The sequence below is a fragment of the Musa acuminata genome, chromosome BXJ2-1 (genome assembly GCF_036884655.1).
Source record: "Musa acuminata AAA Group cultivar baxijiao chromosome BXJ2-1, Cavendish_Baxijiao_AAA, whole genome shotgun sequence".
NCBI lineage: Eukaryota > Viridiplantae > Streptophyta > Magnoliopsida > Zingiberales > Musaceae > Musa > Musa acuminata.
This window is the reverse complement of record NC_088338.1, coordinates 11,495,833-11,520,034: the sequence shown is the minus strand read 5'-3', so window position 1 is coordinate 11,520,034 and position 24,202 is coordinate 11,495,833. Positions and strand designations below refer to the sequence as shown.

General features: G+C 40.7%; 4 protein-coding genes across 5 annotated transcripts; 2 read left to right on the top strand and 2 right to left on the bottom strand.

The window, feature by feature from the left end:
- The first annotated feature begins 502 nt into the window (after positions 1–502).
- LOC135598930 (protein transport protein SEC16B homolog) lies at positions 503–12,412 on the top strand. Of its 2 annotated transcripts, XM_065093433.1 has the most exons (15): positions 503–644; positions 732–822; positions 901–2,739; positions 2,844–3,167; positions 5,384–5,512; positions 5,594–5,716; positions 5,858–6,019; positions 7,390–7,515; positions 7,622–7,756; positions 9,182–9,309; positions 10,148–10,259; positions 10,346–10,657; positions 10,853–10,972; positions 11,111–11,457; positions 11,555–12,412. In XM_065093433.1, the coding sequence occupies exons 3-15, from the start codon at positions 1,039–1,041 to the stop codon at positions 12,099–12,101; spliced, it is 4,266 nt and encodes a 1,421-aa protein (XP_064949505.1). In that variant the 5' UTR covers positions 503–644; positions 732–822; positions 901–1,038; the 3' UTR covers positions 12,102–12,412. The 2 variants fall into 2 exon arrangements, with proteins under 2 accessions (XP_064949505.1, XP_064949506.1); XM_065093434.1 differs by having other exon boundaries at positions 732–2,739; positions 11,129–11,457.
- Positions 12,413–13,630: 1,218 nt separating this feature from the next.
- Positions 13,631–17,681, top strand: LOC103996310 (hydroxyethylthiazole kinase). Its single transcript, XM_009417211.3, has 2 exons — positions 13,631–14,190; positions 16,295–17,681. The coding sequence occupies exons 1-2, from the start codon at positions 13,723–13,725 to the stop codon at positions 16,685–16,687; spliced, it is 861 nt and encodes a 286-aa protein (XP_009415486.1). The 5' UTR covers positions 13,631–13,722; the 3' UTR covers positions 16,688–17,681.
- Positions 17,682–18,060: 379 nt separating this feature from the next.
- LOC103996324 (F-box/kelch-repeat protein At3g24760-like) lies at positions 18,061–19,713 on the bottom strand. Its single transcript, XM_009417227.3, has one exon. It carries the CDS (start codon positions 19,425–19,427, stop codon positions 18,222–18,224), a length of 1,206 nt encoding a protein of 401 aa, XP_009415502.2. The 5' UTR covers positions 19,428–19,713; the 3' UTR covers positions 18,061–18,221.
- A 1,240-nt stretch (positions 19,714–20,953) lies between these two features.
- Positions 20,954–22,484, bottom strand: LOC103996331 (uncharacterized). The gene is made up of 5 exons (XM_009417239.3): positions 22,306–22,484; positions 22,141–22,204; positions 21,644–22,053; positions 21,278–21,566; positions 20,954–21,203 (listed from the first exon to the last, which is right to left on the bottom strand). Exons 1-5 carry the CDS (start codon positions 22,309–22,311, stop codon positions 21,184–21,186), a joined length of 789 nt encoding a protein of 262 aa, XP_009415514.1. The 5' UTR covers positions 22,312–22,484; the 3' UTR covers positions 20,954–21,183.
- Positions 22,485–24,202: the final 1,718 nt, after the last annotated feature.

Here is a 24,202-nt window from a genome sequence, read left to right as displayed (position 1 = left end):
TGATGTGCTAGGAAAATAATTAGCAAAAGTAAGTCAAATTTATTCTTGGTTTATAATGCTCAGTTTGTAATACGAAAGTCATCAAAGATGTGACGAGATGTAATAATTTAGAGTTGATTAGTCCATGTTAGATAGATTAGTAAATTACGCATGATGAGTAATCTTAAATTAAGATCCGGTTCATTAAAACCGGTTCATCGGGCCGGAAACCGAGTCAAACCGGCGTCAAGGTAAAGGTCCAACTAAATCAGAGTCGATCAAAAGGCCACCCCGTTCATCCTACGCGGCCTCTGCTTCGCTCGACCACCAACGGATGGGCCCAATTCTCTAATAGTGCCGGGCCCGCATGCTTGCGGTTCAGAAAGCGCGTAGAAGGAGCTCCGCGTTCACGCACGAAGTACACGTTACATTTCAATTAATCCCGTTTCCCGTTCCCGTTTCCCCGTGTCATAACATAAAATTGGGAGAGAACCGAAAAATACGGGGAAAAAAGGAACAAAATAAGGGGAAAAAAAGGGGGAAGAAAACGCAGAGGCTTCAGGGTGGGTGGCGAGATGTCGGCTGGATCGCAAGCTAGGGTTCCTCCCCTTCGTTTCTCTTCTCTCTGATTGCTCCAGTCCTCTTCGATTCTAGCGGTTGGGCCGGTAAGTCCTAATCTCTAGCGACTGATTGGTCTTTCCCATCCGAATCCCCGCGAATTTGCCTCTTTTCGCTTCTTTTTTTGGTGTCAGATCGGCAGAGATGGGAAGATTCCCATGATTCAGCTCGCCGTGGCGACCTGTGATTTTGTTCTCCGTTGGGGATCCGCAATCTTTGAATAAGGTTAGAGATCTGCTAGGGTTTTGGATATAATTTTGGTCGAATTTAAGCTGAGGTTACAAAGATTGGGCCGTCTTCCAGGTGGATTCTAATAATTTTGATTTCGTGAGGAGGGTTTTGCTTGATTAGGTCGGTCCTTCTTGGATCAAGAAAATCTCTGCTGTACTTGCCATCGGGGCAAAGGGAAAAACTTTGTAGCTTTGCCTTGTTTGCGATCGAATGGGATCTCCGTCTCCGTTCCAAGTGGAAGACCAGACCGATGAGGATTTCTTTGACAAGCTTGTGGATGATGATTTTGGTGTGGAGGGATCTGTTCCTCATCCCAAAGAAATTGTTAGAGATATATCTAACCTCAGCCTTGATGATGTTGGTACATCGTTGGAGGATCCTGGCAATGCTGGATTGGTTTCCGAATCAAATGGTCCGCCACAAAGTGGGACCTTACAGTCTTCTGAGTCTCCAAAGAAGGATCTTTTGGTCTGTAAGGACAGTGCATCTTCTAATTCTCCTGTTGATATGGTAGTACCATCAGAAAATTCATCTGGAAGCACTATCGATGCCGGAGCACAAAGTCTATCAAACTTTAACAATGTTGGATCTAAGGGAACAAGCGTAAAGGAGGTCCAATGGAGTGCATTCAGTGTCAGCTCACAGCAGTTAGACAATGTTGGGTTGGAAACCTATTCAGACTTCCTTGCTGAAAATGCTGATCCATCTGCTGATAAACTGAAATCCAACTGTGACCCAAATTCTGCTCCTGTGGACAATCAAATTGAAAATATTGACACATATACAAGTTCTTTGAGTGCCCAAGATACACAACTTTTTGGTTCGGCTACCGAGCAGAACATTGATGGAGATGCACAGTACTGGGAGAGTATTTATCCTGGTTGGAAGTATGATGCTGGCACTGGGCAGTGGTATCAGCTGGATGCTCATGATGCAACCACAAATACTCAGTTTAATAGCTATGATGCATCTGCTGTGAATTCACAGGGGAATTTCAAGGACAATGGCGAAGTTGCTGTTTTTGATTCCAATTCGGGGAGTTCAGATGTCCTATATCTTCAGCAGGCTTCACAATCCTACTTGGAAACCATTGCAGAAGAGAGTACATTGCATACTACTTCTAACTGGAGCCTTGGTTATCAGGGGAGCACTGAATACCCACCTAATATGGTCTTTGATCCTCAATATCCAGGTTGGTACTACGACACAAATACCCAACAGTGGTGTACTCTTGAGTCATATTCTCAGACTACACAGATGGCACCAACTATAGTTCAGAATGAGGTTGTTGCTTCAGCTGGCGTCTCAGAGGGGAACTACAATGTAAGTGATGAATTTGGCCAACCTGAACAAAGCGCTGATGGTGTCCTGGGAAGCCAAGAGTTTGGCGACGGTTGGAATAATCCAACAAGCAGCTATGTTCAGCCGAACGTGCTGCAGGCTGAACAAGTTGGTGAAAATAGACAGTCTGGAGGTTTATCCAGAAAGCAGCAAATAGGGAGCTTTTACGGTCCAACCATGCATGCTGGAAGTCATACGGATCAAAATTTAGGCTTTGGAAAATTTCAGCCTGTTGTGGATCACAATTTTGGCAGCAGTAACGGCATCACGAGGCCTCACAATGCTGTTCATGGGGAAAGCTTGTACCAAATGAATAATCAAATGCAAGCCCCTAGCATTCATAAAAGTTTGTCCAACAGCTACCTAGGCAATCAGAACTCAGTTGACTACTCTCAGCATTCATTTCATGGCACAAATGCTTCCTATTCTCAGTTTTCTTATGTTCCTCATGAAGGAAGATCAGCAGCTGGGCGTCCTGCACATGCCTTGGTTGCTTTTGGATTTGGTGGTAAGCTTATAGTCATGCCAAATGCTAGCCCTTCTGGAACCAACTTGAACTATGGAAATCAGGTGGGCTGAAAAAGTTTCTAACGTCATTTTAACAAAGTATACTTGACATATATTTAGTTTGTAATTTAATTGTTTTGCAACTAATCTTTGTTTTTATCTAAAAGGAAACTGCTGGTGGCACAATCTCAATCCTTAGCTTATCTGAAGTTGTGTTGAATGAAGTTGATTCTTCCAGCAGTGTTTCTGGTAGTGTCTTGGACTACTTCCATTCCTTGTGTCATCAGAATTTTCCAGGTCCGCTTGCTGGTGGGAATGCTGCTACTAAGGATGCAAACAAATGGATAGATGAGAGAATCTCAAGCTATGAGTCTCCTGTCACTGAGTTCCAGAAAGGGAAACTTCTGAAGTTGCTTTTTTCTTTGCTCAAAATATCACTGCAACATTATGGAAAACTTCGATCTCCTTTTGGATCTGACCCATCACTAGAGGTTTCTATAACATTTGTTTCATATTAAATAACTATTTTTTATGTTCATTTTTCTTTTCCCAGTCTAGATTGTTCCTAAAACTCACATGGTTAACAAATAGTCTTACATTTTCATCCCTTTACGGTCTTTATGTGGAACTCTTTTATCTGCTAATGCTTTATTTGCCTCTCTGATGTTCTGAACTTACACTAAAGTTTCATGAACTTGGTCTTTCATAGAACTGTATGTGTCTCTTGTTTGGATTTCTTATTCCTGGATAATAAAATTTAAGTTTTGCATACCTTGAAAATCTCGGTTTGGTTGATTTATATTAAGTTGCTGTCCTCACAGCCTCGATTTTTTGTTCCCAGTATCAGATCACATTCTCATCTTAATAGCAAATTTGTTGTGTGACATTCAATATTTCCTATGTATGTTCACTAAATTGGTGGGTCACAGCAAATGACGACCATATATGGATATGGTTTAGGTCTTTTTGGTGATAATGGTGGTGATGATGAAGGCTATAACATAAAGTAACATTTAATTGCATTACAGAGGGGTCACCACTGCTGATTTCCCTTGATGCAGGAACTTCTTCTAAAACATGTTGCAGATAATACAAGGAAACACATTGCCAGTCACTCTGAGTAATTAATTAGTAATCTCTGGTTATTTAGTTTGTAAGTGAAGTGGAAGTTTGCATGATTCTTTAATCTCTTAATGGAAGTTGCCTGGATGGCTATAGCTCTTACCCTCTTATTCTTTGATAATTTGTGATGAACATCTTGTATTTCAGCAGGACTTGACTGATGATTATTTATTAGATTCTGCTCACTTATACAAATATAAGCCTTATTAAGTTTTTTTGTTTCCTGTAGGCATTAAAATTCAGTGGATATATGGTAAGATTTTTTTAACTGTTTGAACCCATTGAACACAGATACATATATCAGACTCACTAAATCTTGTAATTATATACAATTGCAAATTAGATGTCAATGAATAAGGAATAAACTTGATTTAGTGTCAATATGGATGATATGCTACTGACATATAATTTTAAGAATTATCAATGATAATATTCTGGATCGAGTGACTTGACAAAATATTGTGCGAGAAAGAAGAATTTGAGCATTCATATTAAGGAAATTAATCAAATAAGATCTTTCCTTAGATTAAAATAGGTTGCTCAGATATTTTGAAACATATTGAGGTTTTCAGATGTCTGGATGTGGATAGACTTGACTTGTATTTGCATGCATATGCATAAGATTTTGCTTATCAAATAGCAGACATGGTTATGACTGGTGCACAAATTTATGGAACAAATGAGCTCCAATCAGTTAAGAAAATTGATTCAGAAGGCATTTTATAAATCAAAATTAAAGATTCTGTGGGTACACACTCATAAATGTTTTTCCTCCTTGCAAGCTTGGGTCATTTTGAGAAGGTATTTTATGGCCAATTTTGGATTACACGAGCCAGGTAACACTTAATGCTCTAACATGGAACATGAAAAATGGAGTCAAAAGATTCTTTGATCCTTGTCCAAATAATGTGTGTATACTCTAGAGAGTGACATCTTGGATAAAGCTTGGGTGGTTATTTTCACACAATTTTAAGATAGTAACATTTTTGGATACTCTTGCCTAATCTCTTTGATTAAGTTACTAAATGCAGTTACATTGCTTTTGTATTTTTTTCTATCACAGCTGGTCAAATCTCGTAAAACTGCTGTGACAGCATGAGCTAATGTATGCAACCCCTTGATGGCTAACCTGACTTCTTTGAGAACTAGGTTAACTGTTTTGGAATTTTTATCCACCATAAATTAGTTCTGAAAATCTTGCAGAGAGCCAACCTTTCCCATCTTATCATCTTGATATAATCATCTTGTGTTCTTTACTTCTAAGGATTGTTAGACATACAGGTAGGTTTTCAGTTATAGGCTGTTAGACATACAGATAGGCCTTCAGCGAGGAATAGATATGTTGATGGTTGCAAATACGAGTTACCACATGCCATTTGTTCATGCTGTACTCAACTGATTGCCTGCAATTTTCTTAATTGTCTGTATCTATTGGACAAAACATTTCCTTCAAGGGGAAGTTATTCTTTCAGGAAAAGAATACTTGTTATTTAGGACAAACATACATTTTCGTAATTTTTCCTCCTAGAGTTCTTAAAGTTCAGCATTTGTATTTTTGACTCGGATGTGATTTTTAACTTGATAGGATGTAAATAGTCCAGAGATGGCGGTTACTAAGCTTTTGGCATCGTCTAAAATGAGCAATGCTCCTTTAGGAGAGTATGGTATATATTCTCATTGTTTGACTAACATTCCATCAGAAGGACAACTTCAGGTATTTTCAATTCATCAAGCTTAGCTAAAAATACTCTGATGAACAGCCTTCAGACGCCTTTATTATGTGCCCCTATTTCAGGCAACTGCTACTAAGGTACAGAGCCTTCTTGTTTCTGGTAGAAGGAAAGAGGCCCTCCAATGTGCAGAAGAAGGTCATCTGTGGGGCCCTGCACTTGTTCTTGCTGCACAGCTTGGGGACAAGGTGGTGCACTTGTTTGCTCATTTCTGCTAAAATTACATTGAAAAATTCTTATGTGTTTGCAGATATTATTACCTCATGTTCATTTGATTGACTATAACTGGCTGATTTCTTTATTTGCTCCAATATATACTCTGGGTGCAGTTTTATGTTGATATGGTGAAGAGGATGGCACAACATCAGTTTACATTTGGATCACCTCTACGAACACTGTGCCTTCTTATTGCTGGGCAACCTGCAGATATATTTTCTATGAACAATCTAGTTACTAGCTCATCTGTAGCTTCACCTAGACAGCCTGCAGAGGTGAGATCTTTAACACTCGATGTTTACTTTTGAAAAACAAAATGCTAATTACCTTTCATTTGGATGTATGACTGTTCTCTTATACTCAGGGAATGAGGTTACTTTCAACTCAATAGAAACTTTAAAGTCTTGATTGAAGGCCAATTGTCAATTTGGTCACCTTGTATTGGTAGATCTGATAATTGCTGTTTCAAGTGATTTAAACATTTATAGTTATGGAATATAATTGCTAATCACAATTTGAGTTGCATGTTCTCTTTTACTCCCCTTAATGCACTGAAGGTATGAGATATTTTTTGTTGATAGAACTTTTCACAGTTTGATTCAAAGTCAGTGTATGTTCAATCAATATGACCGGCCAATAAACCTTTACTCCTTTCCTTGCTCTTTATTAGTAATATTTACCACAAAATCAGTTTTCTGGAAGATTCTCTTGGCTGTTTGCGAGAGTGATGCCTAGAAGAGCAGACCTACAATTTAAACATCATCTTATGATCATTGTTTGATCAAAATTACATGTGTGCTTGATTTTTCTGCTTGCTTCTGTGAATATGCATCTTTTCAACTGCCAAATTTTATTCTTAAAAATAAAAACCCAGATGTGCATCACTTCTGTTGATTTCAACCAGTTCAGCTTTCATCTTGTTCATATGCTAAACAGCAAAAGTTTTTGGATAAATTCTGGTGCATGGATTAAAAATTTCTTGCTTTGGTTTAGGTTATAAATTTTCTGTTAGATCGTGGTGCTTTAATTCCATATACATCCATATTACTAATTTATTTATATTTTCCCAATCTCTCATTTTTGTATTGCAAGTTTCTTCATGATTCGTATATGAAATCAATTTCCATCTAGTTTCTGGATTAAAAACTGATTCCCTTTGAAAAACTTAACCTTATTTTACTTAGCTTAGCACCAGACCACCCTTTTCACAATATCAGTTTTTCCTTTTCTCTTCTTGTACTTTCGGGTCTGTAGGTTATATCAAGTACATTTCCAAAAGAATGATTTTTTTTTCCTTCAATTGTGGGCGGTGAGGGATCATTATCGTCAGGAGTAACGAGTCTGATATTTATTCCCAATGGTGTGATTCCATATGTGAATCACATCTGATAGGAGACCTAGACAGTAGACACCTAGGATATGAAGTGAGTTTAGGTATATTTCTTCTTACTTTCTACTCCCTCCCATCGTTATTAAATTCTAGAACAAGAAATAAAATATTTTCTTTGCTCCCAGAGCCCCTCCATGCTCCTGCACCACATTTTTAACAGATTAGATAGAGAAACATATTTCATGATCATAACGTGATTCTTTTGGGATGTGCTTCAGAATTCTGAGCTCACTTGGCTTTTCTATCGACTGTCAGATTCAAGCCAGTGGTATGTTGGATGAGTGGGAAGAAAATTTGGCCATCATTACTGCAAACAGAACTAAGGATGATAAACTTGTAATTCTTCATCTTGGAGATTGCCTATGGAAAGAGAGAGGAGAGGTTTGTAGTTGTCTTTTATGTCGTAGTTATGCTTTTATCATATCATTTGTGTTGTTTACCTAGTTCCTTTCAATACGATACATCTTACCTAAGTCATATTATGCAGGTAACTGCTGCACACACATGTTATTTGATTGCTGAAGAAAATATTGAGTTGTATTCAGACAGTGCAAGACTCTGTCTTATTGGTGCAGATCACTGGAAATATCCCAGAACATATGTGACGCCTGACGCTATTCAGGTTTTGTCCTTTCAGTTTACAATTTCTGTTATGTTATAGTAATTTTTCATTAACTATTGCCTTCCAGTATGTTGTTAGATTTGATTTCGGAGCACACAAATGATTCTAATAATATTAATTTAGCCACCATTTTAGATGCTTTCTGGTTTTGGTTAACTTTTTGTTTGTTTATAGGAGTAAAAATATGCAATGCCTCTTCAAACTGCTGTGCTAAAAATGTTGTAGGGGATTTGTCATTTAAGTTCTCCTGATCTGTTGAATAATTATAACACCCCATGCATGGGTCTTTGGAGATTGTAGTCTTGGAACAGCAAAAAGATTGTTATCATGATTCACACTATGATGCTTAGGTTGCAAGGAAACAATCTTACAGGTGCACCTGTGGCAAGTTTGTTGGTGCCACATGGCACTTGCCACCGCAGGATCTTGAGAGGGTCAAAACGAAGGCTTGTGCTTGTAATAGATTGTTCTGGCCATTCGAACATAATCACTCATGATGACTGGGTTGCAATGAAGCAACCTACTGGATCCTCAGTTAATTAGTTTTCATGGCTTTCCCCTGTCTACACACTCCTATAAGTCAGCTACATGCATATGCTCAGTCATGTTGGTTTTCTGTGTTCATTATGTTCAAGCATGTTTGCTTTAACGTTTGTGTCTGTGTCACATCTTTTATCTAGTTGCAATAGTTTCCATGTGTGCATGCGTGCTTGATTCATTATCAATGATCCTTAATAGTGTTTTAAATATATTTTTAACTTTAATAAAATTATCAAGGGAACAGGTATATGGTTTGTATCAACTCTGTTGCCATCAATTTCATGATTTATGTTTAAAATTTAAGTCTTAACAAAATTTCTGTTGTTCGTTGATATTCTTAAAGTCAGTGATGATGTATAAACAACCATCATGTATCTTGTTCTTAGGTATGTATCTTTTTTTGTTTTATTCTGATTCCCTTCTTTGTTATATTCCAAATCTTTCTTATTTTGTGGCTGCGAGGCTTAAATGATGCTGGTTTTAAATACCACTTCCATTGTGTTCGAAGGAATTCAAATCATTATTATAATGCATCCTTGCAAGATGTTAATCAAAGAAGTATCTGCTTTGTGTTGATTTACTAGTGAATACTTTGTTTCCTGATGTAGTGGATTAATTAAAACTTTGGAGCTTGTTGTGACAATGAAAGTCCAAAACTATTTGGAGCTAAAAAGAATGATAATAATTGAAGAATGAAACAGCTTCCAACTTAGATGGTTATGGTTATGCCTTTTCTTTTACACATTATTTTTCGTTGGAAGACATATTTCCTTTTCATCAACTTAGATATCAACGATATGTGATCTTTGTTGAAATTCATAGTGCTGAACACCAATATATGTTGAGAACCGAACAAAAAACTGATTGTGTGTACTGTCTTTACAGAGAACAGAACTATATGAATATTCAAAGGTTCTTGGAAATTCTCAGTTCATCCTACAACCTTTCCAACCATATAAGCTGATCTATGCCTACATGCTGGCTGAAGTTGGAAAGATTTCAGATTCACTGAAGTGAGTAGTAGTATTTTCTTTACCCTTCTTCTTGCTTGACTCTAGTGATTTCAATAGGCACTCGAGCGCTCGCCTAGGCGCTCGGGCGAGGCAAGGCGAGGCCCGAGCGCCTCGCTTCACTTCCAGACGACGCGCTTCAAAGAGGCGCCGCCTAGGCGCTCTCCCAAGCCCAAGCGTCAGGGGCTTCAAGCGAGCGCTTGGGTTAAACCAGGCGACCGAACCAGCATTTTAGGTTTGGTTCGGTCTCCGATGCTTTAGTTGGTTCAATCGAACCAACTAAAGCACCGATATCAGCTGTCGTTGCCCAACCCTAACCCTGCTTGCGTTCACGCTACCGCTGCTGTTGTTGTTGCCGCTCCCGCTGCCGTTGTCACCTCTCGCCGCTCCCGCTGTCGCTGCTCGCCACTGTCACTGTTGCCGCTCACCGCTGCCGTTGCCACTGTTGCCGCTCGCCGCTCCCGCTCCCGCTGCTCGCCGCTGCCGTTGCCACTGTCGTCGCTCGCCGCTCTCGCTGCCACTGCTCACTTTTACCGCTGTCGCTGCACCCTCGGTCTTCCCTTACACTCCTCTTCGTTCTCTTTCGAAAGAATATTGTTAACAGTATACAGTATACTAGTAACAGTAATGTATTTGTATTTATTAGATTAATGATATATTATTTTGATTTTAATACTGTTAAATAATTATATTTATTAATTATATTATATATTTTAATATTTTAGCGTCTTGTTTCGCTCGGGCGAGCGCCTAGCGCCTCGGGCGGTTTTGGACCTTGGCACCTTTTGGCGCCTAGCGCTTTTTAAATCACTGCTTGACTCATATATCAGATCTAATATAGGTACTGTCAAGCATCTTTAAAATTGCTGAAGAACTCTGGTCGTACTTCTGATGTTGAAATGTGGAAGTCAATGCTATCATCCCTAGAGGAGAGGCTGCGCACTCACCAGCAGGTAATTCACTATGAATGAGTTCCAATCTTTGCAGCTTTGATTATTGCTTTGCTCTGATCCTTTTTTTTGGGACTGTCCTTATCCAGGGTGGTTATGGTACCAGCTTGGCTCCTGCAAATCTTGTTGGAAAATTGTTTACCACCTTCGATAGGTCCATTCATCGCATGATTGGTGCACCGCCAGCACCTCTGCCGCCATTGCCACAGGGAAGTGTAAATGATAAAGAAACCTACTATGTTGCCCCAAGAGTAGCAAATAGTCAGTCGACCATGGCCATGTCCTCTTTAGTCCCGTCAGCATCAGTGGAAACCATGAGTGAGTGGAAGGGTGATGATGGTAAACAGACTAGGCACAACAGAAGCATTTCAGAGCCTGATTTTGGTCGAAGCCCAAAGCAGGTTGATTCTTCTCTTTTAGGTGAAAGTGAATTTGTGCAGCTCAACTTGTTTAGCAAATTGTGGTTATTTTATATTAATTTTATTTTAAATCTTCCACTGACTATGATAGGCAATATGGATTCTGTGAATGTATAGTTTCTAAAAGAAAGAGAACCTTTATTGTTCTTTACTGACCTCAGCAAATTAACATTGAAGGATTCAAGCTCAGATGGTGCACAAAGCAAAAAGACTGCATCTGGTGGGTCACGTTTTGGACGCATTGGCTCACAACTTCTTCAGAAAACCATGGGGTGGGTGTCAAGATCCCATCGCCAGGTATTTTACTTGATATAATTGGTTGTGCCACAGCCGCTTCTAGATGATGATGATGATGATTATTATTATTATTATTGTTATTATTATTATTATTATTATTATTATTATGCATTCTCCCTTGTTACTTATGTATATCAGATTCCTGGTAATGTGAAGGTAAAATTGGGTCAATCAAACAAATTTTATTATGACGAACAACTTAAGACATGGGTGGAGGAAGGAGCTGAGCCTCCAGCTACCGAAGCTGCTCTACCACCACCTCCAACAGCAACAACATTCCAGAATGGTATGCCTGATTACAACATCAGTAACAATTTCAAGAGTGTGACCAACATCAATGATGCTTTCAAGCGGGAAAGCCTTACCGACAGGGAAGGGCCAGTGGCAAAACCCTTAGTTCCCTTGGAACAGAAATCGACAATTCCACCCACTCCACCCAGCCAAAACCAGTTTTCCGCTCGTGGTAGAATGGGGGTTCGTTCAAGGTTGACTTTCTTATCATTTCTTGGTATATTTTGAATGGTGCAGTCTCATTATAGATTTGGTTTGCTGGGATGTTAATATTAGATAGGCACTTTCCAGATACGTGGATACATTCAACAAGGGCGGTGGTGCCTTGACAAACACTTTCCAGTCACCTGCAGTGCCATCCATGAAACCATTGGTTGGTGCAAAGTTTTTTGTGCCCACAGCAGCTGCAGCTGTGGATGAAGGGGAAACTGATGCAGCAGGAGAAAGCAACCAGGAAGTCACCAATGATAACGAAGAACCATCTAAATCAGCAACAGCAGAAGCATCCTTTTCCTCGCAGGGATCGTCGTCATCTTCATCATCGATGCAACGGGTTCCAAGCATGGATAATATTACACCTCTTGGAAACAAAGGATCTGCAGCAGCGGCATCGTGGAGTGGTAACGGTCCCTTATCCAGAATGAGAGCAGCATCTTGGAGTGGGACTTACACCAACCCACTCCATCAAAACGTCACTGGGATGAATCCCACTAGTGTTGGGCATGGTATGACAACATCCTCACCCAGCAACACCGCACACCCCGGTTCAGTCAGCAGCTTGTCTCTGCAGCAGAACGGTGGTTCCCTGGGGGATGACCTGCATGAGGTTGAACTCTGATGCATCGCAACATCAAGCATGGGTTGCATCTGGTCTTCAACTCCCAACTCCATCCTACAAAACCAAACGGAATAGGAGAAGTGGATTTGAAGAAACTTTACAGGAAAAATCTATGGTCTTGTGGGAAGCATTGGCCCCAAATGTTTTCCTTTGTAACTGTTGAGATCATGAGGTGCATGAGGTCATGTCATGGTGTCCTTTTACATGAAAGCAGGTGGGTGTTGATGTGCAGATAATTTGTTGATTTATTGAACCCATATTGTTTTACATACAATAAACATATAAAAGAAATTGTTGGTCTTGAAAACAAAGAGTTTTTGTCTCTCATTTCTTTGTAGGATTAAAGACAATAAACCGCTAAAGCGGCAGTCAAGTTTTGAGCAGAATGTACAAGGTGAAATCTGCTAGTTTAAATTGATAAAACAGTCTATATCAAGTTTTGAGCAGAATGTACAAGGTGAAATCTGCTAGTTTAAATTGATAAAACAGTCTATAGGGAGAAAAAGTATTGCGTTGAAATCGATATATTTGATTTGTTGAATTCAGTTTAAGTGGATTGTATGTTCTCGAATCCATGTATATTTATTTATCTGCTGCCTCCATGAAAGTACACCAGCATTTGCGAAACGAGGAAATTTTACTGGGTGCATGTATTGCGTTGTGCTCATTTGCCCTCTATGATTATTTTTGCTCCCTCACAATGATTAGTCTGTTCATAGTCTACCCTCACCTTGCAAATTCTTTATATAATTTCCAATAACTTAGGATGATCAAACTAGATTAAAAATTTTGAAGAAGAACATAGAAACATATACAGAGATGTATGCTCATGTTCGAAGGCATATAACTTCTATCTTTAATATACCATATTTGTTTTTAATCCTGATATTACTTTTTTTATATAATAATTTGATCTATTTATGATTAGATCTATTTTCATTGTATCAACTTATTGTTTACTCGAATTATTACCGGCGAATGTTGTCGATACCTCACTGTCGATAACACTACTGTGAAGGGTGCGGTCTACCTTGGTCATTAGCTTTACCATAAATAGCGGCTATACAGGTAGCATGTCAAAGCTATATATATATGTCAGAGATTCCATCACTGAGAAAACGCAGATGCGACGGATCGGTTTGATATCGAGCATAAATTCGACGGCACGCATTTTAAAGCATCGGTCACGGCGATCCTCAAAACGGCCACCGATGCCTGTGCGGCTGAGTGAGAGCCACGTCATCGTGCAGAACGACTCGCTCTGGTCGTCGATCACCCAGCATCCCACGTGGGTCCTCCTCAGTGGTGTCTTATTTGAAGCCCCACACCGTCCGATCAATCAAAATATTTTTAGTCCTTAGTTTAATACGAACAATTTCTTTTTTAATTTCAAATCTCACAAATATTCTCTTATATATATATATATATATATATATATAGTAAATTAGGAAGTGACATCACTGATGACGGTATCGAGGGTTGATTAAGTCCGCCTAGTGTGATGCCACTCACTGGCCAATCGATTGCGCTCGGGCGCAATGTGGAATGGCTCGGGCAATTATGAGACCGAACCCGAAACCGATCCTTCCCGATAACGGAAGCAACGGGGAAGGTTGTGGGAATGAGCGACATGGCAGGAGGAGAAGAGGCGGCGGCTGACGGCTCGGCGGCACGGTGGGGACGACGGGCGTGGGAACTCCTGGAGAGGGTGCGGGCTCGCGCGCCGCTGGTCCAGTGCATCACCAACTTCGTGTCCATGGATCTGATGGCGAACGCGCTCCTGGCGGCCGGCGCGTCCCCGGCCATGGTCCACTCCCTCCGCGAGATCGACGACTTCACCCCGCGCGCCGACGCGCTCTGCGTCAACCTCGGCACGCTGTCGGACGGCTGGCTTCCCTCCATGCGTGCCGCGGCGGCTGCCGCCGCCCGGTCCAGCCGCCCCTGGATTCTCGATCCCGTCGCGGTGTCTGCATCCGAGTTCCGGATGGAGGCTTGCCTGGGGCTGGTGGCCCTCTGGCCGACCGTGATCCGGGGAAACCCATCTGAGATCATCGCGCTCTCCTCTGCTTGCCGAGTTCGCGATTCCAAAGTAAAGCTCTCACATTTGCTTGTTCCTCTTGTATTTGTGATATCGATTTCATTGCATTCAATACTATTAAAGAAAGAAATTAAAGTTATATATATATTTTTTGTATGCTTGTAAACGATCATGAATTACGCAAGAGACACTGTTTGAATGGTCTTCGTCTTGTTGATGATTCCATTACAAATTGTTGGTGGATCGGGTTAGAAGAAATTTTGATGGTAAAGATACGAATGCATCGTAGAGAAGGGGAGGTTTACATTTTATAGGATTCTGGATATTGCTTGTTGAAGGGGAACAAGATTTTGCATGTATTGTTGTTTGTTTAGTGTTATTGGACCCAACTGTAGTTCTGGAAATAGAGAACTTAAGTTCCACTCATTCTTGTGCTACAATAATCAATATGCATGGTCTACATACATGCCTTCCCCTTATCACCAGTGTTCATCCTGTCCATTTTGATCATCGTAAGAAATTGTGAAAGAAACTATTATTATTAGTCCTGTATTGCATGGAGTTCCATAATTCTTGATGATCAAGGGGATTGAACCTCCTGAGAAGTGCAGGATAAAAAAATTGAGTTTCCATATAAAATCTTTTGGGTTATTTTATATATATATATATATATATATATATATATATATATATATATATATATATATGTATATGTATATATATATTTATATATATATATATATATGTATGTATATATATATATATACATATATATATACATACATATATATATATAGTGTGTGAGTGTGTGTATAATATTTTTTTTTTATTTTCTTTAAATTAAAAATGATGGCTGACAGCTTGATTCTTAACCTGTTCTAGAGCTCAGGTCATTGGAGGATCATAATAATTTGACATTTAACCTTGCTTTCTGTTTATTAGATATCATTAGCAAATGTAGAAAAACTTAGTGGTATTTAATGAAGACATAGGAAACTGTATCTGATATATCACTTGGTTGTGAATTAATGCAACTGCTTAAATATGTAAGTCATAGATCACTGTCTTTCCAAATTAGTAAATTTTGGATCTGTTCTTGGTTTTGGTGTCTTGTATTCACTCAGCATCAGCGTGCTGAAGATGGGGCATCTTAGTCAGCTTTGCTCCCTCATCCCAAGTTTTTCTTGGACTAATCTCAATGCAACCCTTAAACAAATATTGGTTTTTAATGAGTTTTTCTATTCTGTATCATTTACCTTGTATTTGGGGTCTTGTTGAGAGGCATCTATCTTGTAGAGACTCGAGGGTGGGCAAATCTATCCTTGGGCCAATGTTCACTTTAATGAAGCTCTTTTGCTGCTGTTGCTCATGAACAAAGACCTTTTGGCTGAACATGTTAATAATATGCAGTGTTTATTGTGTGCTATGTGTGATTGCTAACTCTCTCTTAAGCTTATTCTCATTGTGGTGCTTCTATTTGGCTTCTTTGCTGTAACCCTATTGATGAATCCTGGATGTTCCTAGAGTTGTAAACCATCTGTCCTTGATACTTTTTCGGCAGAATATTTCCACTAATTATTTCAGATGAAATTCCTACCTTTCTGATAGTTAACCTTGGACTTGCAAGGTTAACTATCACGTCTGTCAGCACAGATCAATATGTATTGTGCAAGCAAGATAGTAGTATGCATCATGCTGGAATCATATCTGCGGTGCCTAGATATGCTTAGTGCAATTTTAGGCTTGTGCTAATCACCCATCCCATGAGATAACAACTCTTGTTTGTGATGCAATAAGCCAGACATCTCTTCTTAAATGAAAATCTGATATCCAGACTGTATAATGTGCTTATTATCTTTCTTATTATCCAACAAAAGATGGGAAAGTCTAGACATAATTGACACAACCATGAGAAAGTACAATTGACAACTCTCCTGTTGAGTTATTAGAAGCATGTTATAAGAATACTTTGGTGAATTAGGTCTAACAATGTTCCACCAACACAACTTCAAACATATAGAATAAAATTACTGTGAATGATCATTACCTCTTCTACAAGTCACATTTACTTGCTGTTCAGAGCATGTCATTTTTCATTATGACTAGCTAATGCTTCTTCCTAACTTGCTTATTTCTGGAAATTGGTGGAAACCAGGGTGTGGACAGCTTCCATGAGTCGCCAGATGCTGTGGAATCTGCTAAATCACTGGCACAAAGCAGTGGTGCCATAGTTGCAGTATCTGGAGCCACTGATTTTATAACGGATGGACAGATAGTGGTAGCTGCACAAAATGGAGTGGCCATGATGCAGAAGATCACAGCAACAGGATGTGCTGTCACAGCTCTCATTGCTGCTTTTGTTGCAGTGGAACCATCGAATCCTTTGGAAGCAACATCTTGTGCTCTCTCTATATTTGGCTTGGCAGGAGAGCTGGGGATGGAAATGGCAAATGGCCCAGCTTCCTTGCGGGTGCACATGATCGACTCTCTTCATGGCCTTCATGAGCATACTGTAGCTTCCCGGATTAAGATTTCTCTGGTATCATGAGGACAGCCAGAAAATGGTGATATTTTCTCATCTTGTCCTTTCTTTGTATATGGTTCACAAATAACTGAGGATGGCTGCAACCTCACAATCGATAAAGACACCGTACCTGTAAGATGTGCTTTAATTGCAGAATTGAAGAGTTCCATGGCTTTCTACAAGTAAGACAGATCTTTTCTTTTTGCTAGTTAGCATGGAAAGAGCAAGTAGACCATCTGTCGCGAGGATCACATGTGCTAACATCTAAATTTTGTGATGGAAATTCCCAGGACATGGTCTAGTGTGTTGCATCTCAATTATCACACACCTGTGATTGAACTGGCCAAGCTGTCCAACAAACCTTTGGTTGAAATCTTCAGCAAGAGCCTCAAGTAATTGAGCATGTCACCAGAAAGAACCACAGAGATCAATCTTCTGGAGTTCTCAGCCGACTTATTAGTTTGGCGGAATAGGTCTTTGTTCACTGCCATCTTGAAATCAAGTTCTCTCACAAGTTTACCACTGGCAAGCTGAGTTTTCTGGATCTTCAGTGATTGTCTGAAGCCATAAAGCTTATGATCTCTTTGCCAGCTACATGGCTGACAAATGCATGTCTTTTGACCACTACAATGATGCTTGAGCTGTTGCAGTCAAAGGGTACAGTCGATGCTGAATGCCATACTGGGCAGCACTCACCATCTGATGCAGCAAAAAGCCAGCTTTTACTGTTGAGGGATGCAGCTTAATTTGGATCAGATGATGATGCAATTAAGTTGGATAAAAGGATTTACATCGGAAGAGGTGAAAACAGAGACAGCAGAGCTGCACATGCTACCATGGAAGACTTACTCTGGTGATTCCACTGCAATCAAAATTTTCCTTTGCTGCTTAAAGATGTCAACATTATGTCAGTTGCATGGTTCTGTAGAAGAAGATCTTGCCACTTGTATGTATATTTGAACTGTGCTTTTGCTCCTTCAAAGATACATTCTTTAAAAGAAAGCATAAGCTTTCTCCACGGACAAGGGAAACCCATCTACAACCCAGAGATATGCTCAGGTATATGCCTTCCCATGACTATTATAAGGAGAACATGCAGAAGAATGCTTGTTACAGTCACAGGATCAGCTATTACAAATGATAACTTGCAAGCAAAGGCATCACATGAGAGGGGGAGATAGAGAAAGGAGTTCGTGGTGGAGGTGACTGCCTCGAAAAGCTTCGTTCTGTAACTTGGAGATGTCTGGATGCCTGGAACAGAGATGAAGCTGGGAGATGATAAGATCATGGAAGACTAATAAGTCTCCATCAGTTGGCTACGGTATCTGTGTCGCGTAAACATCAAAGGACTCGGTGGCAGTATCAAAACGAGCAATTGCAAGATGAGAGCATCAGACTGTCACAGAAATACTGTAGAACAAGTGCTTACAGTCAACGAGAACAAGACCATCATCTGACAACACAAACATCAACAACAACAGTCCACGATTCGAAGTTCATTGCTTTCAGCAGCAACAGTACTGTAGAGGAAAAGAAACCGCGAAGATTGGCAGAGGTATCACAATTCTCTATCCACACCGCCGCCAAGCACAGAGTTCACCGGGACAGGGGAGCAGAAACCTATGACCTTATGGAATCGATCCACGGGGCTAGGTAAAGGTGGCACCTTTCTCCAGGAACAGCTCAGATTTAGTCCCGAGGCGGCCTCGGCAACGCCGGCAGAGGAGTCCTCCGAGATCTCGCAGACGCAGGCCGGGTAGGCCTTGTGGTGGTCTTCGTTGAATACGTAGACGCGGCCGTCGAGGCCGACGCATTTGAGGCTGGCGAACTTGTTGTCGTCGTCGTCGGTGTCGAAGAGGCAAGAAAGGAGGTCCCTTGGCATCACGGCGATCTCCGCGAAGTCCATGGTGGTGTGGTCGACGGCCCAGAGGGCGAAACAGGGCGGCCCGTCGGGGGCGTTGCAGAGCCCGGCGAGGATGAGCTTGTCGTTGCAGGCCAGGAGGAAGCAGAAGAGCACCCCCGGTGGCCGGAGAGTCTGAACGCCGGTCCAGGCGCGGCGACTTAGATCGAAGGCGGCGACGGAGCAAGAGTAGATCCCGAACACGAAGAAGAAGCGGCCGCCCAGAAGCGCGGCGGAGAGCCACTGCGACGAATTCCCGGTCCGGAAGTCCGGCGGCAGAGGGGGGCAGATCTCCCACGAGTTCGACGCCGGGTCGTAGATCTCCACGGCCAGAGGGTCCTCGATGTCGACGAGCCCACCGATGAATCGCGCGCCGCCAACGACGATGAAGTGCCGGCGGCCTCCGGCAGCGGAGAACACGCCCACGAGGGGGTTACACCGGGAGAAGAAGAGCGGGGAGGTCTCTCGCCAGGGCCCACGGAGGAGCGGCGCATAGCAGAACCGGGTTGCGGACGTAGTGGCGAAGAAGAACCCCCCGGCGCCAGCGAAGCAGTCGACGTGGAGGACGGAGGGAGACGGCGGGAGGGCGATCCACTCGCCGGCGTCCGGGTCGAAGCCGAAAGCCTGGTTCTTACGGAGGACGACGTTGTTCTGGCCGTAGAGGAAGAACCAGGGCCTCCTCGGAAGGGACGAGGCGGCCCGGACGGCGAAGCCCGGGTCCGCGATCACTGCGCGCCACTGCTTGCAGACGGCGCCAGCAACAACGACTGACCGGAGTGGGAGGTAGGAAAGGATTAACTCGACGATGTCCCAGCTCAGGCGCGACCAGGGCGTCATCGCCGCCGCCTTCAGCTCCGTCTCCATCCCAGGGTCAAGGATCAGGATTTGGGCCGTTAGGTAGCAGACGAAAGGTGGAAGCTTTCACGAGGTAGTTGCAGGGAGAAGAGCAGCGAGTGGAGTCTCCAACAGAGAAAGATAGGTGGAAGGATTTAGATTGGAACGGGTAACGTGTTGTGTGCGGAGTGGATGACAGGGCGTTCGGAAGGAAATGTTCCAACCACGACCCTCCAAGCGACACGCGTGCTTTTCAAGTCGTGCGAACAGCTAAGATCCCGTGCTTGAACGTGAAGGGAAGCAAAGGAAGCACATCAATTGATTTATAGTACAAAAGAATAAAGAATATAATCCATAAATAAAAAAATAAATAATTTTCGTTGAAAAAGACTGACTCTACTCTTTTAACATACTATTTATTTATTTATTTATTTATAATAATAATAATTTTTTATTATAGTTGAATCCCAATAAAAACTATCTTCAGTTAACGAATTGAGATTTAAGCAAACATGTCATATATCATCTTTGATTTTGTTTTAATAATTAAGTATTTATGTAATTATACGAAAAATGCATAACATACTAATAGATATTCCTGAGGCCTATCGAGTTAGTGGATTTGGGGTCAATATATCATGGAGTCAATTGAAAGAAGAGAGAGGTTAGTGAGTCCTCCAAACCTAATCGAACTTGAAAGTTTTTAGCACTTGAAGTCACACAGTGAGCACTTTTATTTCCTTCATATGAAAATTTTTTGTATCAATTAAGTTAGATAAAAGGTTTAAAATATTTTTAATACAATTTGGAGGTGTCTCTTTCTTGTTTAAAATCTTGATGAAGCATATATGGTTAGGTTTATTCATAAGCTTTGGTAAGCTATTAAGCATATCATTTAGGTTTAATTTGATCCAATCATATGTAAATCTTATCCGATTTGTAGTTATTTGCCATACCTCACCCTAAATAAATAACAAACGAAATCTTTAATAGGATGTAAAAATAAATAAATAAGAGAATAAAAAAGGTATATTTTGATGAGGGCTAATTACATAATACCATCATATTAGCATCATGGTTTCTATATTTAAAAAATTTATATTAGAATCCCTATAGTTTTGAAAGTAAAACAAATAATCTTATTTGTCCTAACATCATCAACAGTATTAATAAAAAATACAACAAGTGACATCACACGTTGAATCGATATAAAAATGATGAGCAAAATGATAATTTTAAAATATCTTTCGTTGGATGTTAGAAATTATCTTTTTTATCGATAAAATGATTGAAAAAAATATTAAAAGTATTTTTATATCAATCTAACATTATTATATGTTATGTTTTTTGGTAATACAACCGACGATGATGTTACGATAAATAAATATATTTTATTTTAAAAAAAATATAAAAAAAATAATCTTAATTTTTGTAAATATAAAAATCATCATGTGATTGCTTCATTCCTTCCGAGAGGTAGTATCGATTGAAGAGGAGGAAGGTGGAGTCGATGGCTTGCCAACCCCCCTCGTTGCGAGACACGAGAAGACAGTCTATATTAAATTCCAACACTGGCAGACACGCATCACCCAAGGAAAGGAGGAGAGGAGACAGCTTCCAGAAGATAACACACTATTTCCAGAAAATAGACATGTCTTTAATTCTCCGAGTAGAAATGGAAACTGCAGCGCTGTAGCCATCGCCACGAATTCTCGAACCATTAGCAATACATGGATGGATCAGCGTAGGTTACACGCAAATGGCACCGAGGAACTCCAGGTTGAGTTCAGAGCTCGAGCACCACAACTGCAGCGTGACAGGAGGTTTCAGTCGAGATCCAAAGAAGAAATGGAGGAGAAAAAGGTTCGAGCAGAACTCACATTCGGAGTCTGTAGTGATCCACTGCCCATTTCTGACATGGTCTTCGCTCTTGGGGCTTCCCAGTAGGTTTGGGTCGAGCTCTGGACTCTGTCGACGAACTGAGAGCCTCGACGGGTTCTTCACCACCATGCGATCGTTTCGAGAGGTGGACGCCAGTGAAAGCGGAGAACGCACCGACGAAGCACTCGAGCAGCTGCCGCCGTCCCACTTGAAGCTTATTTCACTGGATGTCGAACTCGAATCATCCGTTTCGGCTTTCAGTGCGACTTTGTGTCGAAAATACAACGCCTGCGGCAGCAGCAGCAGCAGCAGCAGCATTAGAATCAGGTAGAAGACGAAGGAGCAGAGCAATTCGGTGTGTTTACCTTCCAAGCTTTGCTTCCTCCTTTGGAGGACTTGGCGGCGGCAGCCCACCTGAGCAGCTCCTTCATCCGCGAGACCGCCTTTGTCCGCTCACTCCTCTGCTTGTCCTTGTCGGAGCCGTAGCTGCCGTTGGAGCCGGTCGACACGGCGTCACAGATCGGCAGGACTTTACAGCCTACGTTAACCGTCTCCGTCTTGTGTCCCATTCTCGACTCGCCGCCCTCCTCCTCCTCCTCCTGGCTCTTGAACAGGCTTCTGAGATACTTCAACCGCAGCGTGCCGTAGAAGCACGTCCGGCCGTTCTGTCCCCTCAGTACGAACGTGAGCGTCGTGTCATCTTCCGCTCCACCCTCGCCGTCCTCACCGGATATCGCTCCGTTGTAGACCACCAAATCTCTCCGCTTCACTTCGTCTGAGCATTAGAGGAAGACACCGACGAGCATGTTAGGCTGGGGAAGAGAAGAGAAGAGCATATCGATTGATTCCATGAGCTTTGTACCGTGACAGGCTCTGCTGCTTGCACAGGGGAGATCATGCGGGATCTTCAACAGCCAATGCAGGATCTAAGCCAGAAGGGAAGGAGGCCAATTTGTAACGTAAGCTAACATGCAATTAAGCATAGTTTAAGCTATCGGAAACAAATACAAATCAGCGTTAAGCTTGCCTGCATGTTCTGCAGCTGCAACTTGACAGAAGGGACAGGAGAAGGTGGAGGTGGCGGTGGCGGTCAAAGATCCGAGCTCAGTGACGATTGAACCTCCCACTGTATCACGGTGTACAATTGGTAAGTGGGAGGAGATTTATGTAACGGGAGAAGGTGGAGCGACAGCAGAGCACAAGATGAGCGAGGCCCAGAGGGAGCATGTGAAGAGAATACATATATATATATATATGTGGTATACATATGTCACTTTCCATGAGTCCACATGGGTGACAAGCCATCTGACTTCATCACCATGGCATCGGGGAACGTGGAGGGAGGGGAAGATGGTAGGTACCCTTCGGACTGTTACTAGAAATTTCTGGTACTGTTGGGTGTATGGGGGGGGGGGTGGGAGGGCGACGCGTCGCGAGCTGCTCCATTAGAGTGTGGGGGTGGGAGTGGGAGTTGGGAGCGCGAGCCTCGGAGCATCGACGTTGATTTCGATATCTTTTGGTGGAGTCGTGTCTGATAGACGGCGACGCCAATTCGTCATGTCGTGTCCTACACAGCCACGTAGAGTCCGGACACTGAGCTCGTATGTTGTCTCACCGTGTCAGTGGTATCGTGGAGAGAGCGTAGACATAAAAAATTATAATACGTCATTCTTATTATAAAAAAATTAATATTAAAAAATTAAGATCACATAACAATCGATCAAAATTTATAATATGTCCCTTTCAATATTATTTAATTTTTTTTATCTAATTTATAAGTATATTATCATCGAATCTAAAAATTATAATTATAACGATCTATAACGAAAGTTATACTCAGTACTCCTTTATCTAGAAGATCTATAATCCATTGATTCAAGAGATAAAGAAAATATGTAATCTCTTAATAATGTCACGTATTTATAAATCCATATTGAGTTCCTAAAAAATGTTATCTATTTATAAATAAGATTAGAGAGTTTAGGATAAATAACTAAAAGAATCTCTTCCATTGGGATAATCTCATCAAGATAATTTCCTAAGGAATCCTATCATTTTCTTTGGTAGATAACTGTAATCAAAATTTAATCATATATATAATATACTTTGTAATCGCTATTATATAGTTTCATAGTCAATGTTTATATGTATTATTTTTCTTTTTGGTGAGAAGGATATATTTTTAAGTTTTTTTCTAAAAATATCCTCATTCACAAAATTTCTAATAATATTTTTTTATTTAATATTTAAAATATTTTTTAATAGATAATTCATAAGGTAAACCAATCCGATTATAATATTTTTACAATAATATTAAAAAATATATTATAACATAGTAATTTTATATAATTTTTATAAAGACATTATGTTTATAATAAATTTATAATGTGTATTGTAATAAATTTATAATTTATAAATTTATTAGAAATTTATAATGTAATACAAAAAATATCATAACAAAGTAACTTTTATATTGCATGACAATGTGTGTTTTATTATGACTGAAAACAAAACATTGTAACTGGATTGAAGATATTTTAGATATTAAACAAAAAAACAGAACACTATAAAGAAATTATGAAACAAAAAAAAAAAGAGAGAGAGAGAGAAAAGGCTAGGTTTATTTTTTTAATCTCCTCTTTTCTGAAGTAGGGAAATGAGATGGGTTTTTTCTGGTCCTGGACCCACCATCGTGACCGTGATTCACATCGGCACGTACCTCATGAATGAATGAATGAATGAGCAAATTTTACTAAGAAAATACAGAAATAAAAGAAATTGCAAGTTAGAAAACAACCAGAGGATGCCGCCGTCGCATGTTCTTTCGATCGTATTATTATTTGGAAGTAGTATTCCACCTTTTCCGCTACTTTTGTTCCTCCTTGATTCAGAAATTGGAGAGATCATCATTTCTGTATATAACT

Coding starts and splice junctions, on each gene's coding strand:
- LOC135598930 (XM_065093433.1), top strand. CDS start 1,039: ATGGGATCTCCGTCTCCGTTCCAAGTGGAAGACCAGACCGATGAGGAT. Junction 3,168..5,383: donor GATCTGACCCATCACTAGAG/GTTTCTATAACA, acceptor TTAACTTGATAG/GATGTAAATAGTCCAGAGAT. Junction 5,513..5,593: donor CATCAGAAGGACAACTTCAG/GTATTTTCAATT, acceptor CCCCTATTTCAG/GCAACTGCTACTAAGGTACA.
- LOC103996310 (XM_009417211.3), top strand. CDS start 13,723: ATGAGCGACATGGCAGGAGGAGAAGAGGCGGCGGCTGACGGCTCGGCG. Junction 14,191..16,294: donor GCCGAGTTCGCGATTCCAAA/GTAAAGCTCTCA, acceptor GGTGGAAACCAG/GGTGTGGACAGCTTCCATGA.
- LOC103996331 (XM_009417239.3), bottom strand. Junction 21,567..21,643: donor GAGGAAGCAAAGCTTGGAAG/GTAAACACACCG, acceptor CTGCTGCCGCAG/GCGTTGTATTTTCGACACAA. Junction 21,204..21,277: donor GATCACTACAGACTCCGAAT/GTGAGTTCTGCT, acceptor GTCACGCTGCAG/TTGTGGTGCTCGAGCTCTGA.
- LOC103996324 (XM_009417227.3), bottom strand. CDS start 19,427: ATGGAGACGGAGCTGAAGGCGGCGGCGATGACGCCCTGGTCGCGCCTG.